At 36.6% G+C, this 26,479-nt stretch overlaps 2 protein-coding genes across 3 annotated transcripts in view; both read right to left on the bottom strand.

Moving 5' to 3' along the window:
* LOC116306172 (scavenger receptor cysteine-rich domain superfamily protein) overlaps positions 1 to 1,768 on the bottom strand; it is a 45,840-nt gene extending 44,072 nt beyond the window's left edge. For both annotated transcript variants that reach the window (XM_089033869.1, XM_089033868.1), the window contains exon 1: positions 1,594 to 1,768. The gene's annotated coding sequence lies outside the window, so the exon portion shown is untranslated. The remainder of the gene's footprint in view (positions 1 to 1,593) is intronic.
* The window catches only part of LOC116301324 (scavenger receptor cysteine-rich type 1 protein M130), an 81,950-nt gene extending 58,907 nt beyond the window's left edge, over positions 1 to 23,043 (bottom strand). Inside the window, exons 1-3 of the mRNA XM_089033864.1 lie at positions 22,859 to 23,043; positions 21,482 to 21,814; positions 21,007 to 21,360 (exon numbers count right to left, since the gene is read on the bottom strand). Of these exons, the coding sequence (XP_088889990.1) occupies positions 21,007 to 21,360; positions 21,482 to 21,814; positions 22,859 to 22,919 (748 nt within the window). The 5' untranslated portion in view covers positions 22,920 to 23,043. The remainder of the gene's footprint in view (positions 1 to 21,006; positions 21,361 to 21,481; positions 21,815 to 22,858) is intronic.
* Positions 23,044 to 26,479: the final 3,436 nt, after the last annotated feature.

Consider the following 26,479-nt stretch of genomic DNA (forward strand, 5'->3'; position numbering starts at 1 on the left):
TTAGTCAAATAAACATAACAGCAAACAAAAGAATTAGAGTGAAGTAGTTCTAAATACGCTAAAGCATTTTATACCACTCTGTCATTTGTAATAAACATCTTTCGGGCATTAACATGTTAAACAATATACCAGCTATATATAACGAGTGAGTGGTTTTTGTATGTTTATTTTCGAATTAATTCGCGAATTAAAGTAGTAGACCCAGAAAGGAAGTCACAAGATATCTTCAGGTTTATTTATTTCGAAATTCGCATTTCGAGTTCTTTAAAAAAGATTGATAGAAAATATAACGGTAAATTCCCACTGGCTAGTGATCTTGTGCTATTGAGTAGCTATTTATGGCGGACTCAACTCGAACTCGAACTCGAAGTCCAACTCGAAGTCCAACTCCAACTCGAACTCGAAGTCCAACTCGACGTGTTACGACTCCCTCGCACTCCACAGCAAGAAAACGCTAGTGTTAAACCAGTGCAATGTCTTGAATGTTTTTATTAGACAATACCCGGTGAAAACTACAATAAACGATTATAATAATGAGATGAGGAATAGGAATCACTTGGGCAGGATAAGGTACAAACATAATAAAATTCTGAGGTAAAAAACCTACATCTTTCGGGCGTTAAAACTCCACAGAATACAGAACAATGTTAAGACTTAAGACTACTAGAAAAACACGTGAAGACAGGGGACGCTAAAGGATCATATTACACCGGAAACGAAATACGAACAAGAAAGGATAGGTTAGGTATTAATGCAAATAACGCTTGAGACACTAAATATAAACACTAAACATAACATAAACGACAACCTCAAACCAATTAAAAGCATGATAATAAGACGCTTGGACACCGAAAATTGTAACTTAACTTATTACTTCGATGAAATATCTTTTTTCTCTATTACTGAAAAGTGTGACGATTTTACACAATGTTCTCTATATTTTTTCTTGATATTTTCGAATTAATATTATCTATTACGATTATTCTAGCAACAATTTTAAGGGAAAGTGAAGGACTATTCGTCCCAATGATTGGGTCTAGAATTTCATGTAATTAAGACTGATCAGGAACCATTCATTCAAATCGTGGCAAAGTTACGCAAATCGCTTCTTAATAACAACCATTCCTTCATACTAGATTTCACTATGTCATTTATGCGTGTTAAGTTATCGGAAATCCTTACTCCCTTTTGAAGAAGATTTATGATCGGATAACCCAAATTGAATGTCTTTTATTTCAGGAATCTTTAGTGCTTCTGCAGCAAGCTCCATTTCGGGCAAACGAACTCAATAAAAAAGAACTATGGTCAAATTGAAGTTGAATTAGTGTACAACATACGTATATATTTATTAGTCCTTTAAATAAATTACTAATTATTGATTGATAAACTGATCAAATATGGATACACACGGGAGTGAAAATCGATTGCTCTATGTCATAGGAAAAATGAATAGATTAATGAAATTATCTAGCAAATCTTATAATCGATTACTACATATACATAGCTGCATTTTTTTTGAAATAACATGAGTGTCTGAAGAGATTACCTAAAAGGATTTGAATTTTTTAACGATGTTAATAATGAAAAACTTACCTGGCACCCACAAGCACCCACAACCACTTAAGCAAATGATGCAAAGTTAATGTTTCCAGCTTAGCTGGTCATCTATAAAAACACTGATCACCTTGATTATCAAACCTGGTTTACATGCGAATCTCAAAACGAGATTACCTCTGGTTCGGTCGTAAATACCATAAATACCATCGACTGTCTCTTGTTTTCTCATTGAACTCTGAAGATGACTTCCGCTCAGGTTGTCGAGACGACAGTCACCACTAACAACCGTCTCACCCGGACGATCACGTTTCACTTTAAATACCTTTCATGTTGAAAGTAAGATTATGGATAAATCACGTAGATTTGGTAAAAACATTACGTTTCCAGTATAACTAGTGATAGTCTTCACTAGAAAGATGATAAAAATATATTTGTTATCGGTAAAGAAAACGTCGTGTAATCCTAGCATGATTTCTTACTGAGCAACGATAAGTTTAAATGAATGGAAAAGAAAGAAAAAGGTAAAGCAGTAGAAGAGGCGCCGATTATGGTGCTGGTCTTGCACAAGTGTATCATAACGGTGAAGGGGATCGGTGTGTCGACATTACTGGGACAGGAATGAAGCCACCGTAGCTTGCCGACAACTAGGTTTTAGCAAACATATAAATACCTACTACTATGGACAATGGGAGGGTAGAGTGTGGTTGGATGAGATGCGATGCACAGGCTCAGAGGCCTCACTTAAGGACTGTTCTCACGCTGGATGGGGAGTTGCTTGCAGACAACTAGGTTTTAGCAAATATGTAAGTTACTACCATTATGGACAAGGAAAGGATAGAGTGTGGCTGGACGACATGCGATGCACAGGCTCGGAAGCCTCACTTCAGGACTGTCCTCACGCTGGATGGGGAGTTGTTAGATCCAACTGCAAGGGTCACACGGAGGATGTTATTGTGCAATGCTCTGGTTATCAAAGCAGTCGGATTATGTATTATTGCGAGCGTACATTTTTATAAGGACCTTCTTAACGATCTATCTACCTACCTATCTACCTAAACACTTACCCACAAGGTAAAGGAAAGGTCGATTGTGGTTAGACGAAATGCGATTTATAATTACAGGCTCCTATCCTCACGCTGCATAAGATCTTACCGCGGAAAATAAGCTCTTCGGTTGTATTTGCTTAATGTACCTTTTTGGCCTTATTTTCGGGGATGCTTCTTTTTGGAGGGAATATGTTTGGGCAATGTTACGTTATAGAGGCATTTTGAAAAATATATACAGTGTATACCGTCTTAATTGTTTTGAACAGCGGCCAGGAACTGTTGTTTTTGAGCTTTAGCACTCAAAACAACAACGTCAATCTTTATTCAGTTGTTGCTCAATATTATTGATGACGAAATCTATGTTTTAAAAAATGGTAAAACTAAAAAAAACCACTATAAGTCGTGTCAGTTGGTTCGTATTGGTATAGTTCACAAGTCCATTCTTATATAAAGCTATTGGAGTATATTTAAGAGGGCTGGTTATGAGAAGGGTTTTTGGTGAATGAATGAATGGGGAATAGGACGGGAATTGAATGAAGCCACTGTTGCGTGTCGCCGATTAGGTTTTAGCAAATATATAACTTACTACCGCAATGGACAATGGGAGGGTAGAGTTTGGTTGGACAACATGACATGCACAGGTTCGGAAGCCTCACTTCAGGACTGTCCACACGCTGGATGGGGAGTTGTCAGCTCTAACTGCAAGAATCACACGGAAGATGTTATTGTGATGTTCGATTAGGACAGTGACCGATGTTTTCCATCGTTAAACTGCCTCGGTTTTAAAATAATCTTCAAGACGTGGTTGTTTCTTTCCATGTATAACTCTATTTTAGACCAAGGGGACAGGCTGACAGGATGTGTCGTAGCGTACCATATTTGTCACATCTGCACTTATCTTCCCCTGACATTTTCCATCTAATCACGTTCGCAGGGGTTGCCAGCATTTCAAAGGGCGCATTGATCAGGAAACTAGTCTGTGCTGGTTCCAATATAATTTTGCTGCCTTTTCATCAATTACTACCGAAATGCACAACTTATGTTTGTTGTAATCTAGCTATTATATACATTTCAGATACTGTTAGGTTTCGAGCAAGGGATATACTAAGCGAATGTACTAAGCATTTCTGGAGAAGTGTTAATTTCCGATATAGATAATTAGAAGTGAAGGTTCTTAAACACTTAAAATGATACATCGTCTTTGGATATACTGTCAAAATGTAGAGGAGAAAAGGATCGAAGTTGCTCACAAACGAAAAGAACTCGTAAACTATCAACTTTAGATAAAGGAGGCTGCCAGCGCACACGATAACACCGGGCAGCGATGCAGTAATTGTCACAACCGAAATCATTTGGTGAGAAGCTGTCAAATGGAGAAGTGTGAATCTGCATTTTTTTGTTGGGACTTACAGTCAAACAAGCTCAAGCGCTGACCCCTAAAGTCGATTAATGAAATCATTAGTCAATTATTCCTTTTATACGTACGAACCGGAATAATGCAATATGCAATATTCAAATGAAAATTTAGTTCATTATTCGACTCGTGATGAAGAAGGTAAATCATCTAAATTACAGATACCTTCGAGCAGAAATCTCTTATTTCATTAGCATACACACTAGGTTTTGTAATTTCCCATACCTCAATTACTTGGAGGAAATCTTCAGTAATTTTGTAGGGAACGTTCCCGCCTTGAGCGAATGGAGACACAGTTCCATGTCGTCGATAGTGTTGAAGTATTTTCTGGACTCCCCAACTACAAATTTTCAGTTGTCGCGAAATTGCTTTATTGGGCAATCCGCTATCGCTGAGATGAACAATTTCCTGTCGAATAATATCAGGTAAAGGCTTTCCCGGCACATAAAAACGGCCAAGACTATTTCTGGCCACCATGTTTTCTAGGTCTTCATCCTTTGTTAGTCGTATATTGAATTTAAAGTTGATTGGAATTTTCATATCTTCGTTTTCGACGTTGTAAATTTCAACTGAATAATGAAATCAAAATTCGAAAATTCAAATCATTAATCGACTCTAGGGGTCAAACGCGTGAGCCTGTTTGACTGTAACTCGACACTCAAACGAAAAAATGAAGGTTCAAGAGAAAAAGGGAGAAATAAAAGCATTTGAAAATGCAATATCGAAGCTCGATCAGGAACTATTATCTCGCGAAGCAGCATTTGATAGGGTCCATAACTCTGTAAATAAACTACTCGAAGACATTTTACTTGAAGAATACCCTGATGAATACGTTCAAAATGAATCAAGAAACTGGTCAAAAATACAACAGGACATAGCGTTCGTTAAGAAGCAATTGAAGGGAAGCGGACCGCCGAGACGCGAAGCGATTAAAGCCCTCCTTGAAAGAAAAAAGTTGGATGAGTATGAACAGTCTTGGAGTTTCTCCTCTTCTAACAGCACAGCAAAAAGTGACAACTCTGCGCAAGCAAACTCCAATCCAGCAAACTTTGACAAGCTACGGCTTACATTTTCCAGACAGAAATAACGAAAAGAATACTAGCAGTCACTCACTATTTGCACCATCAACGGAAGAAGAAGAGCAGATTTGCATGGCAAAACAGTTGTCCCTTGCTAGTACAGCTAGTAGTAGTTCATCAGAAGAGAACGAAACGGACGCAGCCAATATTCTGCTGTCTTTTACATCATCAAATACCTGAATCAGAATGCAACTACAAACAAACGAACTGTTTTGATGTTGTCAGTTGAATTGATTATGTTTGGAAAAGTGCTTGTATCTAGTTGAGATCCACGTTGATTGGATTGGTTGATATTAAAAATTCCCTGTCAATCTGAAAAGTTACAGTAAAACTGAACGTTGAACATTGTACTTTGTTGTAAGTTTATATTTGATAATTGTACACCCTTTTCGGTCCCGTACATGTGTAAAATTGCTATGCAAAGCTTGAAAACAAAATACATATATATGATATTTTGCTTGAAACTGAAATTTGTTAGGAGTTCTATATATTGTGACTTGCAATCTTTTTGTATATTAAAGAAAAGTTTGTTTGAAGGCGTTATGTTACAGTTTCTGTTCGTAGACAACTACGCGCCGCTCTCTTACTCGTATGCCGACGGCAAATGTCCCTTCTGCCTTGAGTTATTAAAAATTTACACACCTAAATAAATATTGAAAACAACAACGATTTATTATGTACTTTTACAAATAGATGTACATATTTTTTTTATAATCATGTTCAATCTTCATCTTCAAACTATTCAAACACAACACCGGCAGACAGCTAATTAAGCCGAGACAATAACAGCTGATTTAGACATAAAATGCTTTATAAATAATCACTCAAGAATGAATAGTAGACCTAGCAATTAAATGCTATTCTAAACTAAATACCCAACATGTTTATAATATCCATACAGATCAGCTGCGGTGACATTCTCAATCGCCATGAGAACGGCGTATTCCAGGTTTTGAAATACAAGTTCGCTGTACCTGTAGTTCAACAAGTATTTCAACTTCGAAAATACCTCTTCAACAGCATACATATCAGGTGAGTATACTGGGAGAAAAAGGAGTTCCATTCCAAGATCATTTAAAAATCTTCTGAGAGCTCTTTCAGCTTCACCGTGATGTGCGGCCAGATTGTTGACAACTGCAATGTCACCAACTTCTAAAATTGGTATTTGTGTTATTGGATCGACTGTTTGTGATGCTTCATCGAAGAATCTTAAAAACTGTACCGCGTTTGACGCTTCTTCTATAGTTTTACCACATTTAACTCCATCAAACCCAACAAGAAAGTTGAGTGTTAGGTTTGCGGTAGACAAGTAACTGCGTACTTCAATGCAAGTTTCACCGACCGGTGAATAGCCATAGTTTTTGTGTCCAGCATCGGGCAGCTGAAATCCTGATTCGTCAAAGAACTTTACAGACGAAGGATCTTTGTCTGACAAATAGTCAAGGTACAACTGGGTGTACACTATAATTTTCCGGGTAAAACGCTCTGAAGCACATTTGCCCAGTCTTTTTCGTGAGTATTGACGACCGCTTGGAAGTTGCTTTCTTATATTCCTCGAAATTGTTGATGTTGATAGCTCTCCACAGTTCCCGTGAATGGATAATTGCTCGCGCCCTTCTTTGAGAGAAGACGAACTGCTTGATTGGACTATAGTTTCCAGGAGAATCGAGTCTTGGAATGAACACTTATAGAAAGCGGTTCGAGTGTGATAATGTATTCGAAGACGTGCTTCCGCTTAAATTGACGATATTTGAAACTGTTACGTCCAACTTCTGCAAAAGAATGATACTGTGCAAGTTCAATGACTTGATTTCTAATATCTATAGAAAGTGGAACACTATTTTGATAATTTCTTCCTTTGTTTATTGAAAACATAGCCTCGTAAACTTTCTTTGAAGGCGGGAAAACTTTGAACTTTGATATGCCAAACATAGATGCTGGACGTCACGCGAAAACATGTTTTGTTCACGTGGGTTAACGGGTAGATGCAATCGACGGTATCCTGTTCAATAAATTTGGGGTATATATATTGAAAGTTTCACGTTTCAATAACAAATCGAACCCTGAACCAATGGAAGAGGTATCTGTACTACCTATGGAACTCTATTTTCCGAGGATTTGCATATGGTGCATTAACGTTCCACTGTTTGTTCTACTTCTATTGCAATGATGCGAATGCATATTTCAAATAATAAAAAGTCTAAAGTTAGTTGTTTCATCCGCGCACTTTTTCTTCGTCAACAGCGAGTGGCCACTGAGGGAAGCTATCTCTTCGATGAAGACATCTGTAGAATCAGAGATGGCGTTGTATTTCTTTCTTTCAATTCCTGTGTCTATGTAGCGGTGTCAGAATGTGCAAAAGCTAACCGTAATTAATGTATTGGCCATGTACCTCATGATCAAAACCTCATCTGGCTTTCCCTAAATATTTCCTGTTACTGGTTATTTTTTGGTACACATTCCTTACTTGAGTTTTCTAGATTTTCCGAGTTTTTCACCTTTCAAACTACCTTGTCTCTTGTATAGGTGTTTCCGGTTTTCCAGAGCACTACTTTTAAAAGATGCTTGATAAAAGATACTAAGAAAATATCTACAAAACACCTGCTGCATTTACATGTTAACGGAATTCTTGTAAAAAGTAATTTTCATTAGGGAAAGGCATTCTAGAGCCTCTGACACTCAATTGCAAGTGGACATCTTTTAAGAACTTCTATAGTTTTCTATAATTTCTTTCTAGAATTCCTTAAGAGGAATCAGGATACGTTTACGACCACAATGCGCGCGAACTTAAATAACGCGCTCGCTTTACAGTATAACGCAAAAAAGTATGCATTCCCTGAAAGCTGAATAAACATTGTTTATGTAGAAATCTTTAAAATAAGTTTTTATTTGTTGCAGCTCACGTTATTGTCTTCAAAGCGAAATTTGACCATTCATCGGTAAAAACGTTACGTACACTTACATTTTAACTATGTTTGCGAGAAATAGCTTTAAATACTCAGGATATAATAAGCTCAAAAAGGGTATCAGTAAGGGGATTGGAGATTGAAGGACCCACACAAGTAGACTGCAGTCTATCCTTTAGATAATTTTTTAACCTTTACCAGAGCGCTTGATGAGGTTCCCAGATCCCGCAGCTTGGCGAGCAGGATGGAATGACCTTGCTCAGATCAATTAGGACCACGGCTGTGACTTTTTTTTATCATCTATTGCATTGAAGATATGGCCAGGGACGAAAAGGCCAAGGGTCTCCGCGCAATGTAGCTTTCTGTTTCCAATCTGGTGCGGTGTTAATTTCTTTTTTTAGCCAAGAAGTCCGGTATTGGTTAAGAGCTACCCTCTCGAGAATCTTGGAAAGAGCTGGCAGGAGTGTAGTGGTCGGTTGTTGTTGGGCAGTTCATAGTCCCCATCTTTTAAATGTGGGACAACCTCGGCCTTTTTCCACGCCTTTGGAAACGTACTGGATTCAAGAGCTGTTTATTAGACATGTGAACATGGATAGAATATGCGGGAGACAATCTTTGATGACCCTGATAGGCACTTTGTCAAAACCAGGGGCTTTTTTCGATGGCATTTTTCAAAACCACATTACTAACCTCAGTGGTAGTGACTGACTGGAAATGGAATTGCTCTACTTCCGGCGTCTCAGGGAAGGCACAAGTTCCACTGGAAATATCGATGGTAAAGGAGCAATTATGATGAAGAAAATTCCAAAAAATAAAAATTTTCTTCGCTTTTTGAATAAATGTCTGGTCGAAAAAGGCTCGCTTCTGACGCCATCATAACGTTATCTTGCGCTCATAGTTTTTGCATGTTTTTTATTAAAAGGAAATCATATGGTTTTTGTTATGCAATTTAGAATTAGTTTGAACTAGTGGGTTTCCGAAGAGCTCAAATTGTACTCCAAAACAAGCTCGTTCAAATTTATTCCAAATTGCACTCGAAATCATATAATTTCCTATAGTAATGATAATGTCCTGGAGGTAATATCAGTGTTATATCGATTGATGCTGAATTTTTCATAGATGGAAATGAAACGGTCTGCAAGGATCACTGGGGTTGGAATGAAACCCATGTTTCAGGCAGACAACTAGGTTTTACCAAAGCTGTATATTGCTACCACTACGACCAAGGGGAAGGCAAGGTGTGGTTGGATGTCATGCGATGCGCAGGCTCAGAGGCCTCGACTCAGAGTTCAGGACTGCCCTCGCGCTGGATGGGGAGTTGTCAGCCACACTTCAAATATCACACAGAGGATGTTATTTTGATATGCTCTGTTTATCTAAGTATATTTCGAGCTAACTATTTTGATAACTTTTTTAAGAAGAAAAGGCATGTGAAGGAAAATATTTTCTACTGTATTCAAAAATATCACTTTGTTGTGTGTAAAAATATACGCATTATCTACTGCAAAAAATATAATAATTATCTTACGAAAAAAGCCACAGATTGATATCGAAACTACGAAGAAAGAAATTTAATTTTACGTCTTCCATAATTCATGCTCGAGTTATCTTACTTTTCTTTGGATTTTGACATGGCGGATATTCCTTTATGCAACGAATCAGCAACGAATCTTCATATGAATATTTACTTCTACAAATACTTAACAATTCATGATAATTTTGATTCATCAGCTTTTTAATTATAATTCAAGCCAATCTTTCGAGCATCTTGTTCAGCATCAGGGCAAACGGTTGTGACAGTTTTAAGTCACAACCGTTTGCCCTGATGAAGAGCAAGATGCTCGAAAGTCATGAAAATCATGAATCTTAACTCGGCTTACAAACACTTATTGTACTTAACAATTTCAACCTGATACAAGAGGCGCTGATGTTGGTGCTGGTCTTGTACAAGTCTATCATAACGGTGAATGGGGAACAGCGTGTCAAGATAACTGGGGCGGTAATGAAGCCACCGTTGCGTGTCGCCAGCTAGGTTTTAGCAAATATGTAAATTACTACTACAATGGAGAAGGAAAGGGTAGAGTGTGGATGGACAACATGGCATGCACAGGTTCGGAAGCATCACTTCAGGACTGTCCTCACGCTGGATGGGGAGTTGTCAGTTCCAACTGCAAGAGTCACACGAAGGATGTTATTGTGGAATGCTCTGGTTATTAAAGCAGTTCACGACCTTATACGTTTGGTAACTTTTTCACCAGTAAAACGCATAAAAAGAAAAATAATAAAGTAGACAAAAATGTGTCAAGTGTACTTGATGTTTCCTGGGAATTGACTGTTCCGGTTAAATGACTAATAGTATTTATTATTATATGACCGTGAATCTTAGAGCCTGGACACTAGCAAATCGAGCAATCTGATTGGATAGATCGCATCGCGGACTGGTCTAGATTCTCCGGTATTAACCGGTCCGATCGCATATTAATCTTACGGCGAAAACATTTTGTCCTTTTCAATGAAAAGTGGTCATATAATAAAACTCTTATCAACCGAGCTTGGTCGGTCTGTACGAGATAATCTTGACCTCGGTGGGGCACAGACCTCGCTGCGCTTGGTCTGTACATTCCGACCTCGGTCAAGATTATCCCGTACAGACCTCCCGCTCGGTTAATAAGATCTAAATAGTAACTAATCAAAAACAATTACAGCCTATCAATTTTATCTTCAAGAATTTAGGGTTTTTGCTCTAAGTTGTACTACAGTGAAACCTCTCTAAGACGGACACTCTCGGGACCGGCGCCAAGTCTCCATCTTAGAGAGGTATCCATCTTATGCATACATTACGTAATGTGACACCTGATATAAAAACTTGCACAATGATGTGAGAATGCATGTACAAATGATACCAAATCTACTGTAGATTGTTAGCACTTTAATAATTTCTATCACAGTTTTAAATGTTAAAATATCGTACATTGTACATAACGCATTCAAATTTATTTACACCGTTTACTGTACACATAACTGTAGTTAGTGCAGAATAGATGTGTAGTCATTCTGAGTTCTGTAAATGAACACTGTACACGTATGCCGTACAGTATTGTGTACGACAATTAAAAATTTCAAGCTTTAAAATACATTTAATTCCTTAGTATTTATTTATCTACGTAATCAAATCACAATTTCTTTCGTTTATTTTTGCAATTTTTATCCCATGAATAACAGTAACGTGTGGATGCCCTGTCCGTTGACCTTTTCAAAGTGTCCGTAGTCCGTCTTGTAGGGGTGTTCGTTTTATAGAGAGTTTAAATACAGTAAAATGACCATTAACGGGCAGGGACTGCAAAAAGGTATCCGTTTTAAAGAGGTGTTCGTCTTATCTGGGTGTCCGCTCAGAGAGGTTTCACTGTTTCTAAGAATTTTAAGCTGACAGCGATTTTGTAATTATGTCTATAACATAAAGTTTAAAGGAACAAGATTTAATAAGTAACAAATTCAAATGTCTTTACCCGGTACGTAAATGAACTTTTATGAGTTTATGCTTAGGTTCATTACAACAGATGAGTTAAGTATATATTAAGCAAAACTGTAATAATTAGCTTCAACAAAAATATTTTCATGAAAACCTCGCCCTGGATTGCAATGTTCGATATGTATGTGCTAATAAACATTGTTGTAGAACCACTTCTATCTAAGCACTTCCAAGAATCGGTAATAGCATTCTTTTTTTATCTTTTATAATTTTTAAAATCTTTTCGGTTATGCCTTTTTTCGTCTTTTTGCATAGCGCTGAAGAAAGACTAACATCTCTCCTTTTTATTTTTCTGGTAGGGTGTTTTTAAACCTTTTAAAAACCTTTCTCTATGTCTCATCAGAATAATCCGTTATATCACTTATCCTCACAATGAGAAGATGTAATGCTGCCTGTGCCAGAATGTTCAATAGCAAATAGTTTATTTTAGGGTTGCACTTCAAACAATTATTCATCTTTTTCCGGAACTTCCAGGTTTTCGTTTTATTTCCTGTGTTTTCATTATGATCCTCTACCTCTTTTTGTTTTAACTCTAATTCATGACTACCACTAGAGTTTGTCCACAAGTTCCAAATGGAATTTCCAGGAAATGAATTTTCTATTATCATGCAATCCAAAACTCCCAGTTTTTCCAATAATTGGTAAGCACCCATAGCCTACATAATGCAACAGAACAACATCTATTCTTGTTAGGGAAATCTTTATATAAAATAAACATTTTGTGTAGACCAAAAGTCTATGGTATGAATATAAATAGTTTGTGATATAAGGTTTATAACAAATATTGAATAATGCTTGACAAAAGTGGTACAATCAAAAAAATTGAAATAGGTGAACTAAAGATGAAGAGGTTAAGCCCCCGTATCATGAAGCGCAATCTGGAAGCATACATGGCAAGCACGGGTGGCGTACGCTGCTAATGCGTCGCCTCTTATCAATGCAACCCCGGTTTGAGTCCTGCCGGGCTTGGTGTCATGTGAGTAGAGATGTTTTTTTGGTTTCGTAGGGTTTTTCTCCGATTTTTCAGGTTTTCCTTCTTTACTAAAAGCAGTTTCTAAATTCCAATTCTGTAAAGCTGTAACTTAACTGTATGATGGACATTGGGAGGGCAGGGTGTGGCTGGACAATATTTGGAATGCTCTGGTTATCAAAGCAGTCAGATTATATATTATCACGACCTTAATTTTTTATGACGAACTTACTTAACGATATACCTACCCACCCACCTACCTACCTTCTACTTACATATCTGCCTACCTGCCTGCCTGCCTGCCTACCTGCCTACCTGCCTGCCTGCCTGCCTGCCTGCCTGCCTGCCTGCCTGCCTGCCTGCCTGCCTGCCTGCCTGCCTGCCTGCCTGCCTGCCTGCCTGCCTGCCTGCCTGCCTGCCTGCCTGCCTGCCTGCCTGCCTGGAACTTTATCTGAACCTGATACAAGAGGCTCTGATGTAGGTGCTGGTCTTGTACAAGTGTACCACAACGATGAATGGGGAACAGTCTGTTCTGATAACTGGGACTCGTCGGATTCCAATGTTGAATGCAGACAACTTGGTTTTAACAAATATGTAGATTACTGGCGCACTGGACAAGGGGAGGGCAGAGTGTGGCTGGACGACATGGCATGCACAGGCTCAGAGGCCTCACTTCAGGACTGCCCTCACGCTGGATTGGGAGTTGTCAGCTCCAACTGCAAGGGTCACACGGAGGATGTTATCTATGGTTATTATGATTATGCACGGTATTGTCACGAATCATAAGAGGAGTAATCTTTTTTTTTTCCCCTGATATTAAGACATGGATGCTGTGGGCTGTCTCGTTCAAGTATACCACAATGGTGAATAGGGAACAATCTGTTCTGATAACTGGGGCTCCTCTGAGGCCAAAATTGCGTGTCGACAACTTGGCTTTAACAACAATGTAAATTACTACGGCTATGGACAAGGAAAAGGTCGAGTGTGATTGGACGAAATGCGATGTACAGGCTCCTATCCTCAAAGTGGATAAGATCTAACCTCGGAAAATAAGCCCTTTGGTAGTATTTGGAATGTACATCTTTGGTCTTATTATCGCGGAGGATTTTTTGTTGAGGGAGTATGCTTGAGCAATGTTATAGTGGTCTCCGCTCGATTCAGCAGACGTTAGTTGGGAGGGAAGCATTTATAGAGTAATGTTATAGGGGCATTTTTGAAAATTTATATCTACCGTCTTAATTGTTTTGAACAGCGGCCAGGAACTGCTGTATTTGAGCACTCAAAACAACAAAGTTAGTCTTTATTCAGTTGCTGCTGAATATTGTTGATGAAGAAATCTATGGAAAAAAAGTGTAAAACTAAAAAACACTATTTATAAGTTAGTTTGTATTGTTGTAGTTGACAGGTCCATTCTTAAATAGATCTATTGGAATTTATGTCGTTGGGTTGGTCATGAGAAGGGGTTTTACGTTTAAAATTACGTTAACACATTTTTCAATTTGGGAGCAGGTTTATTTTCGGAGGTAGGTTGAAATTATTTTGATAAGCTGGAGTCGCATTACCTCGCTGGCACCACACATGATAAAAATCTTACATCGACTTTTTCAATTAAGTAGATCCAATAGATTGATTCTCTTTGCGATGCAGGTTCGATACAATTTTTCAGATGCAGGAATACAACGACACAAGATGTGCAGATTTTGGTGTTTGTCTTGTCCAAGTGTATCACAACGGTGAATGGGGAACGGTCTGTTATGACAACTGGGGCTCGTCTGATGCCAAGGTTGCGTGTCGACAACTTGGTTTTACCAAATATATAAATTACTGGAGTGGTGGACAAGGAGAGGGAACAGTTCTGCATACACGTTCGGAGTACATTATGGACAGAATATCCATAAGAAACTGTACTAAATTTGCAATAAAAATCAAATGCAATTTTATGACGTATTTAAAACCATGTATATTTGTTAGTTCTTCATTACGGATATTCGTTGGCTTAGGTCAAAAGTTCATTATGAATACTGCTTTTGGCTGAGTTTTTTGACCCTAGGTTTTCTGACCGAAGCACAGCATGATGTAAAAGTCAACTTTAACCTACTTAAAACAGGATATCAATTAGAAAGACTTTAGGAAACCAAGCTTACGCATTCAGAAAATTCATTTTATATTATTATTTCATAAAAAAGCAATCGTTTCAGAAGTGTTTTGCTGAGTTATTTTCTTGCTAATTAAATCTTGCTTTCTAGTCTCACAAACATTTGTCTATTTTACTGCAAAAAAAAAACGTATTGTCTAGTCAGCAATCATTACATAACGGGAGAGGTGGTAGTTCACTAAATTCTATTTCGACCAGTGAGTTAGCCATATCCTGACTTTGACCAGCCCAGAGGTTTTTTAAGGGTATCGATAATATTTGGAGGCTTAGACCTTTTAGTACGGATGTGGTATGTTGTTTTTCCCATGCGCAATAAGCACCGTTATGTTGGAAAGGAATGTGCCTTTTCTTTTACATTATACGTACCTACGGCGAATTAATTTTATTTGCGAAAACTTGCAGGAGTTCACTTATCTTCGACACACGGAATAAGTTTCATCTGAATTAACACCAGGGACATTATTCTACACCTTTTCATATATATTGACTGATTGAATTTGTTACGAATAGGTGCATCTGAGTCTAGCAGTTTCGAGGCTGTTGCCATCAAGATCTAGAAACAAAGTATTGGCCACTGGCTCGCAAAGAGTCTCAAAATGATGATAGTGGTAGTGGTAGTGGTAGTGGCAGTGGCAGTGGCAGAGGCAGTGGCAGTGGCAGTGGCAGTGGCAGTGGCAGTGGCAGTGGCAGTGGCAGTGGCAGTGGCAGTGGCAGTGGCAGTGGCAGTGGCAGTGGCAGTGGCAGTGGCAGTGGCAGTGGCAGTGGCAGTGGCAGTGGCAGTGGCAGTGGCAGTGGTAGTGGTAGTGGTAGGGGTAGTGGTAGTGGTAGTGGTAATAATAATAATGATAATAAAGAGTAGTTTATATAGCATCAATATCGCCTGGCTTCAACAACGCTTTTCAATGTATTGATCATGAGAAAAGAAATTTGGATAAAACTAAAAAGTAAATCAAATGTATTAAAAAACTTAAATTAATTGAAGCATGCATGGATATCCTCTTTTTTATTCCTTTGCGTAATATGTAACAATAATACTAAAGGAAATTTATATCACAAAATCTCCCTCAAAAACAAACTTTGTTGTGAAAACTTTAAAAAAATCATCATCTCCTGAGGAATGCACTTTACCATTTTGAGGTCACAATTTGTGACAATGAAGATTCTTGATGTTTTCTTATAAAATACACATTAGTTTAATTACATGTTTGAAAATGAACACAACTACTTTCATGTGATCATTAAAGTAGTTTAGATGGAACATTTGTAAACACTTTGTAATATGCCATTTTGTCTTAACACTATTTTTTCGTCCAAGATAAAACAATAGTTGATAACAAAGATCGTACCGTGACCTCCGCTTTTATAAATTGACGAAAGCATGAAAAATGTGCAAAGAGAAGCAGAAACTCAAAGACGAATATTCAGATTACAGTCAAAACGGTTCAAGCTTACCCCCTAGGCTCCATTCGGTGCGTACACTCAAACTACAAAGACTTCAAGGTTCTTTTAACATTTTTCGAATCACTCAATCAGAAGCCAGATTCTTACAGAGGTTCCAACAATTTTTCGGGGTTTTTTTTCGTGCAAGTCTCTTATGTTGTTATTGCCGTTAAAGTTTAAAAAAAATTACGATATTAAGTGTATCTGTTATTTTATAACAGCAACTTCAATGAACGGTGTTTTATTTCTGTATAGATAAATTATTGAAAGTTAGCACTTTATTCGACAGTCTAGCAGTTCATTAGTTCACACGGAGTGAACTAAAAATAAGACGTCTAAAGATCTTTCGCTGTTTTTTTGTGATTGGATGGCGCCTAACAATGTTTGATTCCTTTGTTTCTAAAATTAGATTTGATTAGATATTTATGAAAGAATGTCAACGAAACCTTGACGTTCTCGAGTGTGCGCACTGTAATGGTTCCATTATTCGAATATTTACATTTATTCTTTCTCAGAATACGAAGACTCAGGATTCGAAATAATAACCGATTAAAAACTCGAATTCTGATTGCACTATTCCAAATAAGGAACACCGTAATCCAATTAGAATTCGACTTTTGAATCGGTTATTATTTTGAGTCTTCTTATTCTCAGAAAGAATAATATACTTGAATATGAAACTAAAAATAATGAAACTATTAAGAGGCAATGTCCTCAAGAATCGAACAAATGGTGGTAAGGGTCAAAAAATCAAATTCGCTCTTCTTTTGAAGTTAGATAGGCCATTATTAGATATAAATCACTGGAAAGTTGATTTTCGAAAGTATTATTTTATTTCCGAGAAAACGGCCACACGGAAGAGGTTCTACCGAAGCCCAAGCAAGAGACGCTCAAGAGGAGTGAAAATGGACAAACTTCGAACAGAGCACGCGTACAAAATAAACCATCTATGACAATTTTTGAACTTTCTTCTTAATATATCACCTTTTTCCGTTCATTGGTATGAATTTCAAGCTTAATCGGAAAGGGACGAATTTTTGGCGAGGGAAAATATGAGGCCTGTGTTCACATATGCTAATTACTTGCCTCAAAAGAAAAAAAGATTTAACTATGGGTAAAATCTCTGATTGAAATCATATTTATGCTGCAAGTTGAGGAAGAATAGATCCTTTCAAACTTTAAAGATTGATTTGGCGAAATTAATTCTGACTGCATAGAAACCTGTTGAATTTTGAAAATACATGCGAAAATCACGCTTCACGAATCAACGCAGGAGTAAGGATTTTCGTAAAGATTGCCATGAAATTTACCCTGTGAACTAAGGCCCCGTCCTCACTATGCCGGATAAATTTGAATCCGCAACTTTCACACTGAAACTGAAAAAAAAGTTTTCCGTTCACACATGAAAAAGTAGAAAATGTTACGCGTCCACACTAGTCCGATCAGAGACTGCAAAAACGCTTCATTGTACATCAGAGCATGCGCATCGAAGCTGAAATTGAGCCCGCGGTGAATTTTTAGCCTTCCCGCCATGTCCTCATGACAATTTTGACGTCATTTTATTCGAAAAATTCTGGATGCGAATTGTTTTCCGTCCACACTAATACGGCTAGCCGGCGTTTTCAAATTGGTCCACTCTGGAGTCCGTATTCGAAAAGTTCTGTTTTCGGTGAAGAATTGTTCTGGATTCGCCCGGACTAGTGTGGACGGAAGGCCTAACCGGATAAATAAAGTTGCGGTATCAAATTTATCCGGCATAGTGTGGACGGGGCCTAAGAAATTATTGCTCGTGCCGTTATTTGAAAGTTCAGTGTGGTTTGGTAAATTTAAGCTCCATTAGAAAGATTTTGGGATTGTCGGTATATGAGCAAAAAACACGATCTTTGTTGATTGCGTGACCGAGGTTACACTTTACGTTGAGACGTTTGATTACTGCAAAATCCACGCTAAAAATTACGATAAAAGCGTTCTTCAAATAGATTTATAATCTTATTTTTGTCAAATAAGTTTTGGGTCGATAAAAAAGCGGTTTCAACAGTTGGTTTGCATATGCATAAATCACGCCGCCTAATAATTACTTGACCCAAGGTCAATGATTTTTGAGCGACTGATTGCAAATGTTGTTGAGTTTGGTTGTGTACACAATAAAACCGTGATGTTTAAAAACAAACTTGTTGCATGAGATTTTCATACAAATTTTCGTTAATCGTTGGCAAAATTATAGTTGGTAGAGAGAAGAGGAAGTGCATTTGCAGAGTAATATCGAATTTCGAAAGCGAGAATAGCGAAGGAAGATAACGGAGAATTTTTTTGTCAAGATTCTTAATTTAAATAAATACTACATACAAGAAATTTTATTGCTATTTGAACTCGACATCTTACAATTTTTATCTTGGCAAAAAAAGCCATACATTGACCTTTGAAACTGTGAAAAAACTGGTCAAATGAAATCGAAATAAAAGGGCAAGTAGGACCAGCCCAGGGGGTGCCTTTGTCACAAAATTCAGCTCTAATTTGGCTTTACTTCAAGGAATGACTTAAAGAACATTTCTAGTTGTAAATCTAGTATAACAAACATTTTGATAGATGGAGAAACTATATAAATATCCTACTCGAGTTAAACGAAGGAATCATTGACCAAATGAATTAAACATGGCAGTAAAGCTACGGTTTTTCTTTCGGATTTTTCATCGACCCAAATCTCATTTGGCTAAAATAAGATCATAAATCTATTTAAAGAACGTTTCTATCGTAATTTTAGCGTGAATTTTACAGTAATCAAACTTCAAAACGTAAAGTGGAACCTCGGTCACGCAATCAACAAAGATCGCGTTTTTTTGCTCGCATACCGACAATCCCAAAACCTTTCTAATGGAGCTTAAATTTACCAAACCACACTGAACTTTCAAACAACGGCTCGAACAATGGTTTCTTAGTTTTCAGGGTAAATTTCATGGCAATCTTTACGAATATCCTTACTCCTGCATTGATTCGGGAAGCGTGATTTTCGCATGTATTTCAACCAAATTCAACAGGTTTCTATGCAGTCAGAATTAATTTCCCCAAATCAATCTTTAAAGTTTGAAAAGATCTATTCGTTCTCAACGTGCAGCATAAATATGACTTCAATCAGAGATCTTGGCCATAGTTAAATCTTTTGGTTTCTTTCTTTGTTTTTTTTTTTTTTTTTAGGCAAGTAATTAGCATATGTAAACACAGGCCTCATATTTTCCCTCGCCAAAAATTCGTCCCTTTCCCAATAAGCTTGAAATCCAGTCCAATGAACGAAAAAGGGTGATATATTAAGAAGAAAGTTCAAACATTGTCATAGATGGTTTAATTTTCAGTTACTGTTCAGAGTTTGTCCATTTTCACTCCTCTTGAGCGTCTCTTTCTTGGGCTTCCAACTACCCAGTGATTCATATCTAATAATGGCCTATCTAACTTTAAAAGAAGAGCGAATTTTATTTTTTGAACCTTGCCACGAATTCTTGAATTTGTTCTATTCTTGTGGACATTGCCTCTTAATGGGATCTAGGATACTAATATTTATGTATTCTCACCTTTACTTCACAAAAGCAGTGATTCCGTTAATTCTAATTTTTTGGCCATTTTGACTTATTTGATTGCTCAATATTCTACACTAAGCAATAAACTCGCATAATGCTTGGCTTACATTTCATTTGACTTACATTTCATTTAAGGCATCATGAACATTATTAACGATGTAGTTGGTTAAAGGTAGCTCTGCAAAAGAGTCGTTTACTACCATACTGTCAATATCTCAAGACATATATTGATCTGAAATAGAATGTTTAGAGGATTAAATAACTGGAATTCGAAAGAATACGTCGCTTTAAATGAAGTATCAACGTCATTCCGCAGACTCGTAGCCATAAGTTACTGCAGGCTCAGGTACGCTTTGATGCAATTCAAAATACGGTCAAAAGGAACGTAAGACACAAATTAACTGGGCGACATTTTATCAAATTGCATTGAGGTACGTTCAAATTGCATTCGGAATTACGATCAAATTACATTGAGTTATGATCAAATTGCATTTATTTCCTTAATCCCCCTCCATATCTTTCGTTTTCTTTAAGTAAAAGAGATTCAAAGCCTAAAACTCTCGGCCTTGGAAAACTTTGTCGAAGAATCTTCCAAGAACAAAACTAGCCCCTGGGGGTGGTGGTGAGTTGTGTACAAAATTCATAAGTGGGAGAGTATACTCGCGCAAAAACAAAACAAAACAAAACAAAACAAAAAACAAAAACAAAAAAAAACAAAAAAAAAACCAACAATGTAGTGCATTTCGATTCGATTTCACTGCATGGTTTTTATAATGGGAGAAATTATCTTCATCTCGAATAATAAATAATTGAAGACTTTTTCCCCGATCTTATTTTTACCTTTTATTTTCATTCAAATTGTTCTCCCTGTCACTTCCGTATCGGGAGCTCTGCTTTTAGGCAGTGCCTAAACATATATATTAGACTTTTGCCTTGCTCTTTGCTATATATGTTTTGTTTTTTGTTTGTTTTAAACGTATCGGCAATAAATACTAAAATCTCGCTGTAAACATTGCATACCTTCATTAACGCATTCTACACACAACGTTGGCTTCATCGATACCACAGCCACTATCACAAATGGTGCCCCAGGTGCCGTTGTAGGTATACTGGACTTCAATACGACCTTCGTTAGCATTTAAACCATCCTGTAGACGTACACGAGCTGGAAGAACACCCATGTGATTAGATATTTGTTTCATTCAATCGATATTACTGCCTTTTTTTAAGAATCGTATTTCAACTACTCTTACTTTCCTTCTTCTTTCTTTACTCTTATTTATTCTTATCCTTTATTCTTATCATTATTATTTTTGAATTATTGATTAAATTTATAATTACCTTGATATCCGGAACACACAACACCAACATCATATGTGTGGCCATTGCAGCCAGAAGCAACACTTCCCCATCCATCGTGTGAACAGCTTCCAAGTGAGGACTCTTGGCCCGTACATTGCAGGTTGTACAGCCATACTTTACCCGTCCCTTGTCCATAGTACCAATATCCTACCATTTTGGTAAAACCAATTTGATGACAAGCAACTTTGGCTTCATCTATATACCAGCCATCATGACACACTGTTCCCCATTGGTTACTATAAAAAACTCTGACGATTCCTCCAATTCCTTGAAGTCCTGTGTTACTTGGAAGTCGAGTGTCAGGTATAAGACGTATGTTCGAATCTCCTGGACCTATAAGTATTATATTTTTATACTGGTTACTATGGTAAAAAATAATTTTCTTTAAATAAATAAATAAATATATATATAATTAATAGGTAGATTAAAAAATTACAACAAAGCTCAGTATTACCTGTTTTTCCATCGCAAACGACACCAGCATCATATTTGTGACTATTGCAGTAAGAGGAAACCTGTCCCCATCCGCTGTGAGTACAGCTTCCAAGGAAGGCCTCTGAGCCTGTACATCTCATGTTGGTCAGCCATACTTTACCCGTTCCTCGTCCGTGGTACCAAGGTCCTAAGGTCTTGGTAAAACCAAGTTGACTACATGCAACTTTGGCATCCTTCATATCCCAGTAATCATAACACACTGTTCCCCATTGACCGTTGTAAAAGACCTGCACGATACCGGCGGTGTAAGTACCAACGGTGTCAGGCTGAAGTTGAATAGAGTTTACGGCGTCTAAAAAGTAATAAAATTTACCATGAAATTATTTTCATGTCGCAATATTCTTTTTTTTTTTAGTCGCAAAATATGTTTTTGAAAATTTTGCGAAATATAGTTATGTACAAAGTAAATATCTAATTCGTTTTAGTTTCTAGTCTCAATATTGGGCTTTTCTTTTGCAGTTTCGATAATCGAGATCTCGCCTAACTGTTTATTAAAATAAGTTCTCGATTCATGCCACTTCAAACGTTTTTGGAGCGTCTGCTGTTGAACTAGTTGTTGTACTAATATTTAAACAAACTATTAAATGACCATAAGTTAGGAATGCCTCTTCAGTATGAATATTTTTAAAAAACTTATAACTTATATATTTTGTGATATTGTCCATACAAGTAGGAATGCAAAAGAAAATAAAAATATTTGGCTGTTGTTGTTACACACGATAACTCTTATCTTGGGTTAGCCTGTTTTGCCATTCCCAAAGACTTGGATAACTTATCTAAAAGTTTGAAAACTCAAAAACTATTTTTGGATATCTCTCCTTTAGTATTCGATTTTGTATTTGTTTAGTTCATAAATCAACAATTTACGTTATTAAAAAATCCGTAATATTTAGCTGATGTGTCAAGAAATGTCTTCAGTATTACTGTCCTTTAAATAAAGCTAGTGATTTAAGAAAGTTAAAAATTTGTTATTTAAATTTAGAAGAATACAAAGAATGCTAGTTGCTTTACATCGTGGGTCATACTTTACTAGAGTCATTTTGGCATTATGAAAATGACACATGCCCACTGGTATTCAATTGGTAGATATTTATTTTTAAATATTGCATATAAATTTGCTTAAAAATATTGCCAAGCTGTTTTAATATAGGCTAACTAGCTCGGTCATGTAACAGCGTTAAGAGAAATATAGCCCTTATATTATCTTTCACAAAGGTCTCTGATGTTTATAAAAACGTTTTTTATTGAATCTTGATAAGGTGGAATCCATTGCGTGGATGGAAGAATGTGGAGTTTAAGCAAGTGAATGTTCAATATTTTTAAGATGATAACTTACCAAGAGGCACAAATGCATGGGCTAAACAGGCCACCAACAAATATACCGATAACCATTCCATAATGGTCAGCTGCTGTTTTTTGGATGTTTCAGTAAATCTCTTTTACTACCATGCACTACGAAAGAGATCAAATGGGCTTACGAGCTACAACTGGTGTTAGGACACTGTTCAGTATGATGGGTGCGATTCTTCTGTGTCTGCTTATATACGTTTTTGAAAGGGACGTTGCAGCACAAATGTTTCGGTTTATGATTAGCCAAAATTATGACACCAGAAGAAGGAAATCTAATTCTAAACATAAACAATATATCGAAAGAAACAGTTATCACCCGTACAATATTCACGAAGCTGCTTTGGGAAGGTTAATTCAACGATAACATGAGCAATTCGTATGCACATATGTCCGAAAGCTTTATATTTTCTTGCTTATGTTCTAAGAGTAGCTCTCTCATTTAAGTTCCGTGATTAATATCGAAACATAGAAAAGGCTTGTTTACGAACGGATTCAAATCAAATGTTTTCCTTTTCACTGTCGTTTCAGCTTTGTCGATAATTAATTTTGAGGCAAGGAAATGTTGATAAACGAAAAGTTTTTCCATATTCAAACTGAATTTACTCCTTTGAGTTATTGATTGAAACTGTGCATTTTAGTTACCGATTATTTTTTGCTAGTTTATTACCTTTTAAATTTTCAACTATTTCTAATCTTAACGGAAATACAAAATACAATTAGTAAAACTGTATTAAAAAATCATTATTTTTTGGTAATCGAAATGACAGGTTGATGATATGATACTAAAACGGAACTGATGTTTAATATTTCGTTTACAAAAAATGCCAAACAAAAGAAAAATTTTAGAATACAAAATGGTGTGGATGGCTCTAGATTCCTATAATTTTCTCTTTAAAAAATATTTTATTTTTTGGCTTCTTCATAAATTCTTATTACTTATTTTATAAAATTTCAATCCTGAATTTCTTTTTTGACTGGCAGTATCTCTTCAACTGTCTATAACATTTCAAGTGACTTGGCGCCAAAATCCTCATTTTAGTTTGGTTTTGGGCGGCATATTTTTCGCTTAATCGGCGAAAACTTTTAATTATCTTAAACTAACAATTATTTGCATAAAATATTACATCCAAGTCCGTAAATTATAAATTGGTAATGCTCTAAAATGGCGAAAAAAGGTTTAAAATATAGAGGAGATTTTCCTGTCTATTATCCCAGTGATATAGACAACCAATTTTGTCCCGCTTTTACTTCGTACTGTTTTAAGGAACTAGAACAATAACAAGGAAACACGTATTTGTAAAATGTGGTTTCCTTTATTAAATAACTTTTTAATTTTGATGTTGTAAATTGCTTGTTAATAATTCTTATAACGAAAAGGACCATTTTAAATTTATATAGATTTGGTTCAAAAAGAAAAAATATGCAGACAGCCAAATTTAAATGCTGGTCAGGGTGAAAAAACTGGCGGAAAAATTGGGAACTTGTAGGAAACCCCTCGAAGAACAATCAACAACGGGACTTCTTTGGCAACCGAAAACTGGATAATCCACTTTAATAAATCTTCTCTTTCCCTCAAAGACTAAAAACGTAGAGCCAAGAATTAAAAAAAAGTATCAAAATGTATCAGAAATGCATAAATACTATTATCTGAGTAAGAGCAATTGGTTGTGAAACACAACCTGTATCAGCATTTCTTAAGCAGTTAACCTAGTCCTAATTTTGTGCAGCTATGTCTTAAAGATGAAGCTTCTCGTCTTCTTGCTTCTGCAATAAAGAAAAATGACATCTCATCACCTTGACGGAGTCGTTTGAATCCATTTTGTATCATTTATATTTTGAAGATATCGAACCTCGGTAAGCGACCGGTAAAATAACTTTTATCAAACACGAATGCCTGGGAATCGTTGATTGACAAAAAGTCGGTATCAAAATACATGTAGTTTAATAAGATATTCCTCAGTGGATAAAGTCTTGATAACACACTGTACGTTTTTGATTAAAAAATTTATATTGACTATTATTGTTCCTCATATCATTGATCTATTTAACCAAATAACATTAACCAATTTTGTAGATTTCATTGGTTTTTTTTTTAATCACGTCAAGAACTCATTTCTGCTACCTAAGAATAGTCGGGGAAGTTGGCAGAGGAAGTTGGCTGTCCGGGGAACTCTCCTACCCACCCCCTGAAAAATTTGAAATGGAAGCTTCAAACTGGAGAGTAGGTTCTCCCTCTCCCCTTCCCCCTGCGTTTGCAGACCCAGCTATTGCAATTAATTTGTGACCGTAAACATTAGGTTTTGGATAGTGATATACTACCCTCTACTCGTCCGTATCATCAATCCAGTTATGTTACATATGAGTCGTGTTATATGGGCATGGCGAAATGTCAACTAATCTGCGAAATGGTCTTAAACTTTGTATTACATTATAATTGGCCTGCTAAAAAGTAGTTCAAGTTCATTTATTTCAGATTTGTTTATTTTATATGACTTTTGTTATTATTTTTTAATAAATTGTGCTTTACATGGAGAATCAAGGTTGTGGTACTGGGAGCACACTCGCCTCTCATATCTGGGATCGCGATTTATCTCTGGATTAGGCATCAGATGAGATGAGTTTATTAGTTTCTTTGATGCAAGAGTTTCTGTCCGGTTTTACTTACGCTGCAAGACTACTAACGCTAAATTCCAATTAGCCCAGAGGCTTTATAAGGGTATCGATAATATATGGAGGCTTAGACCTTTTAGGACGGATTTGGTATGCCTTTTTTCCAGCGCAATAAGGACCGTTATGTTGGAAAGGAAATGGGCATTTTCTTATTCATTATGCGTATTTCAGTGTATCGATAAAACTCGATAAATCGCATAAGATCTTATTGTTAGCAATAGTTGGAGTTAGATGTGGACATGATTAATAATATTTGTACCTATAATTAACTTATTCTACTCACGTACCAGATGTAATTAGGTTTAGTTCATTACAGACATGTTTCGCCGATTCGTGGCGAATTCGTAGGTTTCAAAGGTTTTTCCCCCGCACACACGAAGGACAAAGTTTTACAAAAATAAGATTAAGAAGATATGTCAAATTGAGCTGATCCACGCAGTATTTCAAGCAACATATGCAGCTGATTAAGAAGATAGGTGGAGGGTGCAAGAAAGACAGCTCACAAGCGTTAGGTAAGATACTCGTGCACCCGGGATTATTGTAAATTGAAGTTTGATATGTAATGTGTAGTAATGCATGTAACTCTAGATGAGATTAGTATAAAAGTTACAGTTGTGATTTTGAGTAATACGTCTACATAAAAATATTTGCTAGTCTGCAATTCTAAGTGATTTAGTTGGATAACTGATATAAATTACGTAGAAATAAGTAAACATTTTAATTGTTTTTTAAAGGTACTCAATGATGATGAGTTTTTTATTTCTAGGGGAATTTAATTACAGTTTCTGGCTGCTGCGTTATGAGTACCAAAATTAATGAATTTGAATTATACTGACGTGAAAAAATTGGCGTCATTAAAGTAATCTAACTATGTAATAGGTAATTATTTTTTTAAATATTTGAAGGTTATTACAATGAGCTGTAGTAGTAGTAGTAG

The sequence above is a fragment of the Actinia tenebrosa genome, unplaced genomic scaffold (assembly GCF_029948245.1).
Source record: "Actinia tenebrosa isolate PJP-AT-01 unplaced genomic scaffold, QUT_ActTen_1.0 PGA_scaffold2__45_contigs__length_23673736, whole genome shotgun sequence".
NCBI lineage: Eukaryota > Metazoa > Cnidaria > Anthozoa > Actiniaria > Actiniidae > Actinia > Actinia tenebrosa.